At 43.2% G+C, this 10,281-nt stretch overlaps 1 protein-coding gene and 1 long non-coding RNA gene across 2 annotated transcripts; one reads left to right on the top strand and one right to left on the bottom strand.

Annotated features, from left to right (window-relative positions):
- The first annotated feature begins 94 nt into the window (after window positions 1–94).
- LOC135596642 (uncharacterized) lies at window positions 95–1,718 on the top strand. The gene is made up of 3 exons (XR_010480987.1): window positions 95–176; window positions 274–401; window positions 1,446–1,718. It is a non-coding gene; the product is annotated as an uncharacterized LOC135596642 (long non-coding RNA).
- Window positions 1,719–6,249: 4,531 nt separating this feature from the next.
- On the bottom strand, window positions 6,250–9,032 carry LOC135597536 (serine/threonine-protein kinase-like protein CCR4). The gene has a single exon (XM_065090593.1). It carries the CDS (start codon window positions 8,990–8,992, stop codon window positions 6,410–6,412), a length of 2,583 nt encoding a protein of 860 aa, XP_064946665.1. The 5' UTR covers window positions 8,993–9,032; the 3' UTR covers window positions 6,250–6,409.
- Between the last annotated feature and the right edge of the window lie 1,249 nt (window positions 9,033–10,281).

The raw sequence follows: 10,281 nt of genomic DNA, 5'->3' as shown, positions 1-10,281 counted from the left end.
GACCCGTAGAAAATTAGCGAATGAGAGAATGCCATGTCAGCTTCCTTACCTTGGGATAACAAAATAAGCCTCACCCTTCGCCGACCTTTCTCCCGAGTCTTCCATGCCGCGGCCTCACTAACCCGTTGAGCACAAGGGCTCGGTGATTCCGCAGTACACTGCCTCCCCTGCGACAGGTGAACCAACTCCGACGCCCCGAAAGCAGCATCGCCTGGTTCCTTCCATCTCAATGGATCCATTGTTGAAAGCTGGGTGTTCTTTAAATATCTGCAGGTAGTAGATTAGCAGCGCCGCTTTCACTTGTTTCCACCACATTGGAGAGAAAGAGGAGAAGCATTGGATTCTTGCAAGAACAGGGGAGATGGATATGGTGGCTGATGAACGTCGTCACATTAGAGCCGGTATGTCCTCCGACACCCAATACCACCAAGTTTGTTGAATCTGTTCAATCTTTCCAATAGCTTAGGGATATATCTTGAATTTTTTCTATTTATTAGCATGCCTTTTTCTGTCTTGTTTTCCCTGTTATCGTCTCTTTGCTATTCTCCTTAAGATGGATTCTATTACTTCTGCCCATTTTCGCTTGAGCTGTAGTCTTATTTGTACCTCATTTTCTCCTGTCTTTCTTGAGTTGAAGAGGCTTATTTTTACTAATTTTTCTCTTTACTGTCCATTTTAATTACTTGAATACAGGCAATCCATCATAATGTGATCAAGGAGTTTCGCCATGACTATGAAGCAGACTGTGCCATATGTTGTCATGCCATGATACATACTGAATGTTTGTCCGGAAATTGATAAACACATTTAGTCCCACACCATTGAGGAATAGTTAGGAGAACAAGGCCTTTTTAAGAGTTTCATTAGAAATTAATTAGGTGAGGATAGATTTTGTCTCATAGTGGAAGCTTTTTAGAATCAGTGCCTGTTCTTTTTCTTTTTCTCTAGAGGACTCTTTTGCCTTGTGCAATGTGTTATCAATCATTGTCATTTTAGAACAATAGCTCATGGATATTACAACATCTATGATTGAACCTTTGACCTCAAGATTCAAGATTATATATTGCTTTCTCACTAGTATTCTTTGCAGAACTCATGAATGAACAAGGCACCACCTTTTTTTCATTAAGTAGAGGCTCTTTTGTTTTGTGCATTCGGTCACAAGTCCTAATCGTCTTAGAACACAAGCTCGTGAGTTTATTTTGGAATTATATCCTCACTCCCACATTTACTTTTCAAATCCAAATGCATAAGTCAACAGAATATTATCTCAATTAGATAGTAGTTTACTTCAATGTTTAAGATTGAGATGATACTAAAGCATCCCAAAACTATGAGAATCTGGTCTGAATCTTTTTTACTTCTCCCTTGTTTTCCTTTTATTGAGGAAATAAGAAGCTGGTCTGAGTCTTAAAGCAACAACTGTGATTTTTCATATTTCTCAGGGTTCATTCTCTATGCTTTGGAAGAAAACTGATGGCGCTCACAAGTGCTCTTTGCTGGAACCTCCACTTCTGAGGAATCTTCTTTGCATTATGATATATAGTTGCTATGCAACAACCTGTAATAATATGATGTATGGAGTATGGACCCATGGCAAACTTCTCTTCTCATTTAATGGTGGTCCATCATAAGTGATGTCTACTTTGGTAGAATCCATCTTATTTTTGTGGTCTGTTGTGATTTAGCATTAAAAAGACTCACTTTTCCCCAATTCATTAACAGCCTTCTACTTTATCATCCAATATTAAAATGCTTATCATTTATCTTTATATGTGATGCTTTAGTTTAGCTCATGGTCTTCTCCTAAAACTGTGCTATTAGCTTAGAGAGGCACTTAGGTTGTGAATGGGCTGGTACAACACAGTAACAGATCATGATATGGTCTCAATGCTTTAGGCACTCTTGATAAGCCCATGGAACTGGTATGATCTTTTTGGGTTATCTGACATTGACAAGATTTGAGCCTCGCCCTAAGTGTTCATCATTAACTTAGAAAAGGAGAATTGGGGATCACTAGTAATTAATCAGAAGTGAAGTGGACCCAATTAGTGGCACACCGTTCTAAAGTGGAATTGAAGTCAAAGGATAAGTGAGCATCTGAAATAATTTGGTTGGTCACTGGTACTCATACCTGCACTATGCACCTCATATCCAATTTTGGTGCAAGTCTATTGTAAGGTTGCTTAAATAGAAAATATTTGAGCTAAACTTCCTTTTCCTTTATGATGTTCACCAATTGATAACAAAGAGAACAGATTAATTTAAAGAAATCAAAAACTCCAAATTCCTATTCTAGATAAATAATTTTCTCTCTTTAGCTATTTATCCAAAGAGAAGAAAATAAGGTCAATAATTCTACAGTTTTGGTATCATTCATTGGGTTGTTTTTGTGTGCCACTAAGTATAGTCGTTCATTTAGAGGACAGGTTTTGGACTTAAAACCGAGAATGATTTTGTTTCTGCTTCAACCAAATCTAGCACTCATTGCAAATTGTAACAACAATACTATCAACAATAGTAAGTCATAATATTTGACTATTTGAAGTGAACTACATGGAACTTTTTGCGCTGTTAAACTCTATATTAAAAAAAACTTAGTTAAATTCAGAACATTCGAGTTGTTATTTATGGTTTTTAGTAAATCACTTTAGTCTCCCTCTCTCTCTCTCTCTTATCATTATTACTAAATGTGTAGTATCTTTGAAGAATATTTCCTCTTTAGCATATGTTCATACCCTTCTAAATGATTCTATCCTGTTTGATCCTCTATTGATGTTATACCTATTGTAAATATGTTGTGTATGCAATGCTTTTAATAGAATTTCAAATACCAATTCTTTTAGCAACATAAGTGTTACTTTTCAGCCAGCATCAAACCTGGTTTCATCAATTTAGTGTTAGTGTTTCCACTGATGATTTATATACAACCGAGTAACATTGGAAAAATTCACCTGAAGTTCTATTTTTCCCTAGGAATTGGCCTTACAACATTCTTCTATGTATCACTTGGTTGCAGTGGTTATCCTGGTTTTGTAAAAGATGCTCATGGAAATGTCCTCACCGGATTCCAAGTGCCCTTTTGGCTTTGTTGAAACAGCCAATGTTGCAGTCCTCACTCATCTAATGGAGCTTACCAGGTACTTCAAATTTCCAGTACTTGTTGGCACAAAGGGTCCAAACAGAATCGATGAACTGAAATTTATTACAGGCTATATTAACTCTGTGTAAAAAATATTCCACCATGTATACGCGTTAGAGCTTCCTCCCTCCACAGGTTGGTCCTGCCATTTTACAATGTGCAAGCTCATTCTTTGCGCGGTCATTGTCATCTAACAACACTGATGTCTCTGATGCTACCTGCAGCCAAGATCGTCTTCAAGATTTGAGCTTCACATGTCACATCCTGATTTTTTTTTTTTTTCCACACAAGTCAAATAAATAAACATCACTTTATTCATCATCTATAACCATTTATTACAATTCATTTATTCATCAAATTACAAATAGAAAAGTAAACATAGTGATGTTAACTTCAAGAGTCATCCTAGTGGCTCTACCTAGCGGTAGAGGAAGGTCCGCTCTCTACTGGAATCTGATTTAGTACTAGAGGGAGGCTGCTCTGAAAATCAAAAACAAAGAAAATTCAGCAACGCTGAGTAGGAACCCCAAAAGTCAAATCAATATGAATACATGATCAAAATTCAATCAATCATCCCATTGGCGTATATCAAGTACCCGAAGGAGCACTCCCCCAACAGCGGATGGAGAGGCTTTATCCTACGGGATGAGTTTGTGTTCTCCCAACAGCGGATGGAGGCAAACTCATATCACACTCCCAACAGCGGATGGAGTGGTGTCCCACACCCGCCAAAGTGGGGACACGTTCCTCCCAACAACGGATGGAGGAACCGTCCAACCGCCACGTCTGACGGCCCGCTAATCCCCGAAGGGAATCGCCCTACCTGCTCTCGGCAGGAATATAATCTCACACTGGTCATATCCATTTCGGGATGAAATAACATATTTAAAACATCTCTTTCAAAAATCATCAATATCAAATAATATAAATTAACCCTCAATTGACTTGAACTCTAGTTTAATCGATTCAATTGAACTCGATTTACTAGAGCCTAACTGAACTGATCTCTAATCCTTATTTAACTGGTCTGGAACCACCCTAGACTAGTATAATTTAGACTAGATTAAGTTCAATTTAGGTTAAACTAACTTGAATAAGTCAATCAATTCGGAATCACCCTGAATTAATCTAGACTAATCAAGTCTAGTTTAATTCAATCAATATTTGAGCTCAAGTTCAACAATAATATTGGGCTAGATTGAGCCAGTCCATCTATTGGTCATGTGCATTATACATGATTGAGCATGTATTACATAAAACTGGCCCAGCCTTGGCCCATAGACTAGTCATAGCATATACCCATTAACAACATATATGAAAACATAATAATGCATTAAAAGATAGATGAGGAGAAAAGTTTTAATACAAAGAAATAACATTCTCAATTTGACTAGAAATCATAAGACATTGAAAGAGGGACTATGAGATAAGTTTTAACACAAGGAAATAGCTTTCTAAATTCAAATAAAAATCATGTTTTCAACACATAAAATTTCAACATATTCTAATCATATTTTAAATCATTCAGAATAATATATTTTAAATTTCAGATCAAAGAATATCAAAAAAGAGATTTTAGATAACATATTCTAGTCTAACAAGATTTTAATCCAAATAAGATTGAAGATAAACTATAATACAGAAAATATATCATATAAAACATATTTTTTTTTTACATATTTAATTCTACAATAAAAACCTTAATCATGGGTCAAAGAATATTATGAAAACTTTAATTGATTATTTTAATATAAAAAAATTTTACATTTAAAGAATCGATAAACATTTTTCAAACTATAAAACTTTCAACATTTAAAGAATCAAAATAAAAGCTAAAACTTTTAAGAAAGGTAGGAAACCTACCTCTTGTCAACAGGGTGTAACTCCTCGTTCTCTTGTCAACAGGGTGTAACTCCTCGTTCCTCCCGCTGCCAGGCTCGACTAGGTGAGGAACGAAGGAGAAAGATCCCTCCCCTTTAAATAGGAGGAGGTGAGCCTCTATTAAGGGAAATAAATTTTAATTTTCGTATTTATTTAATATAAATTATTTTTATTTAATATACTAACAAATATGATATCATCATATTTGGAATACTTAATAATTATTTCCTTAATTCATATCAACAAACAAGAAAGTAGATTAAGATTTCCTAAATTATGATGGCAAGTAAGGAAAACAAAATTTAAATCTCAATATCAAATATTTGATTTGATTACATCACAGGTGGTGTTCTCGAGCTTTGTTTCATGAGAAAAAGATGAATTATTGTCCAGAACCCCAGATTGGTAGCAGGAGAACATCAAATAGTTTGGACCTTCTGCTTGTCCTTGTTCCGAGGATGCTGCTCCTGCATGCTCTACTCGGTTCCAGGTTGAAATCCATGAGATGTAGATGATTCATCCTGCTCGTTTTACCGGGTCGCTAATGCTGTGTGATGCTTGTTTTCAGCTTTGACTCATCAACTGTAAGATCAACCAGGAATGCTCCACAGGATTCCTTGGTTCGGGTGTGCAGCTTCATTCAGCTCCTCTGCGCTGGCCTTTGTCATGTTGCACCGCAATGATGTGAGTGGAGACAGCTGCTCAAGGTCATGTTTCATGCGCAGTGGCAGCTGCCATCCGCTCCGATGTCCCTCTTAACCGGCAATCATCAACAGGTTAATTAGTATAGCATGTGCTGTCTGTCCCAATGTGATCGTCTACCGCGTTCTATTTGAGCCAATAATAGATTAAACTTGTTATATTCTATCACAGCTTAATTCAATCTGATGTTGGGATTGAGCCATTTTGCCGACCGTGTCATCATCAGTGACTCCAATCATTCGGTGTCTTGACGAACATATGTCATCTTTAGACCCAACTAAGTAAACTAATAATACCCCACAGCCAATCATTTACGCCCTTCGAGTCTTCAACTTGACAGATTCCATCTCCACCTTGAAAATATAATTTGCCCATAATAAAGTTCTATATATATATATATATGCTAAATCCTAATATCATTTATAAATGCTATAAACTATTTCATTTATATCAACCAACTTTCATGAATACCACTGGAGAAAAGATTGAGGAACACAAAAAAGAAAAATAAAACATACAACAAATACAAAAAAGAATGTGATATTTGTCAGATGAATCAGAGACAACGTAAGAAGAAACATTGTGATGTGAAGATATGAACTCAAGAGAAAATAATAAAAGCAAAAGAAAAAATAAATTGTGATGTGTGGTAATATGCACTCCATTTCTCTGTAGTTGACCAGATCACAGAAAACTCGGCGCACGCGATAACGCCCTTCGTCCCCCGGTCGGCTCGGACCGGGAGTCGACCCGGTCCGGGCCGTACGCGCCGCCGCAGGCCGCTACGGCCCGCTCCAGGGCCCCCACCACCTCCCCCATCGTCGGCCGCTCTTGCCCCTCCGCCCGCACGCACTCCGCCGCCACGTACCCCACGTACGCCACCGCCTCCACCTCCTCCGCCGACGCCTGCGCCACCCGCCTGTCCATCACCCGCGCGATGTCGTCCGCCTCGATGTACGGCACCGCCATCTCCACCACGTTCCGTGGCGTCGCGCTGCCCTCCGCCTCCTCCGCCTCGTCCCCCTCCTCGCTCCCCGCCACCTGCTGGCTCCGGTGGATGGCCTTGCACCCCGTCACCAGCTCCAGCAACACCACCCCGAAGCTGTAGACGTCGCTCTTCTCCGTCAGCCGCCGCAGCCGGTAGTACTCCGGGTCCATGTAACCCAACGTGCCGGCGGCGACGCTCCCCTCGTCGTCGGGGCTCGTCAGCGACAGCCCGAAGTCGGCTACCTTGGCCGTCCACTCCGCATCGAGCAGGATGTTGGAGGACTTGATGTCGCGGTGGATGATGGCCGGCACCGCGTAGGCGTGCAGGTACTCGATCCCCCGCGCCGCGTCGAGGGCCAGCCGCAGCCGCGCTGTCCACGAACTCAGCGGCGACGGCGGGGTCATGGGCCGCCGGTGGAGGTTGTCGTGCAGAGTGCCGTTGGTCATGTACTCGTACACCAGCACACGCTCCCCGCGCTCTCGGCAGAAGCCTAGCAGGCGGAGCAGGTTCTTGTGGTTGACGCGCGACAACAGAGCGAGCTCGGAGTAGAAGGCGCGCTCCCGCTGATGCTCGTCCCGCAGGCGAAGCTGTTCGTGCCGCCGCGACGTGGACGGCGCCGCGGCCGCCGGGACGTCCGCGCGCTTGATCGCCACGTCGCGCCCGCCGGGGAGCGTCGCACGGTAGACAGCGCCGAAGCTGCCAGACCCGATCTTGTGCGCCTCCGAGAAGTTGTTGGTGATCTTGGCGAGAAACCGTAGCGAAAACTCTTCCACCGTCCCGCCGCCCACCTGGCCGTCGAGGAACGTCTCCATCTGCGAAGACAGTGCCGCCGCCGCAGTCCGCCTCCATCGGCCCAATTGCACGGTGTCGTAAAGCCAGCCATTACTCTGCTTCTTGAGAGCAAGGGAGACCAAGAAGCTCAACAAGGCCAACAACGCCAAGCCGAATCCCACGGATCCAAGAACCGCCACCAATAAAATCCTCTTCTTGCTACCACGGCTTGCTTGTTGCGGACTGGTGGAAGAATTGGAGCTGAGCTGGAACTTGCAGGACTGGCAGATGCCCTCTTCGGAAGGGCACATGTTGCCGGAACCCGCCAGAAACCCGCAGGTGCAGATCGAGGTCGGCGTGCAGGTCCCGGGCAGGACCCTGCCGTACATGGTGTGGTTGCGCCGGAACTCCTCGTTGCCCCAACAAACCACCGAGAAATTGAACATCAGAATGCCGCAGAGTGTATCGCCCCTCGCCTGGATCCCGATGAATTGCTCGCCGGCGAGGAAGTCTGGGGGCCGAGAGCCCTCCCCCCAGCAGCGGACGGTTCCGTTGGACCGCAGGACGCAGGTCTTGCTCTCGCCCAGCGCCATGGATACGATGTCGAGGGGATCGGAAGGCACTTCCGGAGCCCCCGTGCCCCAGCAGGTCAGCCGGCCATCGTCGAAGACTCCACAGGCGTGCCGGCTCCCCGCGGCGACCATGCTGAAGTTGCCGACCGGCACCTTCCTGACGACCACCGTATCGTTCCCGAAGCACCGGATGGCGCCGCATCCCAGCCGCCCGCACACGAAGTTCCGCCCCACGGCGATCTCGGAGAAGTTCATCCCGGCGGGGACCCGCATCTCCTCCCACCGCCAGCACCGAGGCCGGTGCGCCCCGCCGATCAGGCCGCAGACGTGGTTGTCGCCGGAGGCGAGCGCCGTGAGCGGCGTCCCCCAGTAGACCCGCTTCTCGTAGATCTCATTTTCATGGAAGGCCCACCACCGCATGGTGGCGTTGGAACCATCGGCCGGCACGGTAAGGCCGCAAAGGAAGCCATTGCCCGCGGCGACCGCGGCGTAGGGCGTCTCCGGGGATTCGTACAGCCTGCTCTGGCTCCGGTTGGAGGCGCTGGTGCAGCAGATGTCGTACTTGTAGGCGACAGCCGACGGCACGAGGGCACAGACTAAGGTGACGTTGGAGGAATGGGAGACGGCGAGGGTGGAGAAAGGGGGGGAGGAGGCGACGACCGACAGCGGGGTGGAGACGCAAAGGAGGAGAAGGAAGACGAGGAGGAGGAAGAGGGGCAGGGATTTGGTGGGGTTTGAAGGAGGCATTGCGATATGGTGGTGGAGAATGTCATCGTAACCTGGAGGAGCGCAGAGAGTGGGGGAGTAGTAGTTGTAGCAGTAGTCCCCAAAGAAACGCCCTTCGTGGTGTGCTGTGTTAGGTTTGGTGGAAGAGACGGGAAAGGCCGGGCGGAGGCTGCAGTCACGGCTTCGAAGCCCGCACTGACCAACGACCATTTCATACACACACAGACACAACTCTCTCTCTCTCTCTCTCTCTCTCTCTCTAATAATTGAGTGAAACTTGGGAGGAGAACATATGGTCAGTAAACAATGGAGTGAGAAGGGGTTGGACTCAACTTATATGTAATAATTTTAATCACCATGAGAATTCAAATTCAGATTGACTAATGAGTAAAAGAATCTATGAAAGAACAAATAAATAGTGAGATAGTGAAAATGATCGAAACCGGTTTGACAAATTAGGGTCATCAGTAAATGAAAGAGTCATTAAATTTAATTTGAAGGATTTATTATCAGTCACCAAAGCAATGTTGATTTTTCATTTGATATTTTTATCAGTCCATTCAATAAATGAGGTGAGCTTATTATTAAGATATAAAAGAAAATTGTAAGAAGATTTCATTTAAAATTATAATTAAATATTTAAATTCCAAATAATTGAGATTTTGCTATTTAGTGTTTTTTTATGAATGAATTCTGATCTGCTCCTTCAATCAGGATGAAAAAGAAAGGTTATTCCAAACAATTTACTATTTAGTGCTATTGTAGTTTTTTTTTTTTAATGAATTAATTCTGATCTGTTCCCTCAATCAGCGCGAAAAAGAAAGGTTATTCCTCCATAGAATTTTCATTTGTTCATGGATTCTAGTTTCAAGCAATCCAATGTTGTTGAACTTATTCCAGATGAAACAGAAGGAAAATTTCTTGATATTAGCTTTTTTTTTATAAGATTCACTCTAACAAGCAACATTTGTAAAGATGATAATTTTGTCAGGGCAATGAAAGCAACCAAGAGAATGGTTGGTTGCCAAAGGATGAGAATCTGAGGTGCAGGACTGTTCAATCCCAGCATGCAATGTGGAAGGTGACAACTGAGTAAAGGACATGAAGTTTGGTTGACTTTTCTAAAGGTTGGTGGGTTTCTTTTACATCTCACACTTTCTACACTTTCATCATTGTTCTCTATGCTTTTGCTTGTCTCTTTAAACCATGGGGACCAAGTTAAGAACATGCAGACATAGACAGTTCAACCTCAGAGTTCATGGAGACTGTAGATTGGATTTCTCAGTTGAGAAACATTCAGTTCACACTTTTGATACCTTCATTTGATCAAACTTTCTCAAAACACTAAAAGAGCTTTAAACTGCACAATTTAAGTTCCTTCTTTCATGTAAGATGCTGTGAAAGCTTAATCACTGTCCCTTGGACACCAAAAAGTGCATATCGATTCTGATACTGATTTCATAGCCAATTCAGATACTAATTGTGATTACAATTGGAAT

Source organism: Musa acuminata, chromosome BXJ1-11 (assembly GCF_036884655.1).
Source record: "Musa acuminata AAA Group cultivar baxijiao chromosome BXJ1-11, Cavendish_Baxijiao_AAA, whole genome shotgun sequence".
In the NCBI taxonomy this organism is placed as follows: Eukaryota; Viridiplantae; Streptophyta; class Magnoliopsida; order Zingiberales; family Musaceae; genus Musa; species Musa acuminata.
This window is presented reverse-complemented; position numbering and strand designations above follow the sequence as displayed.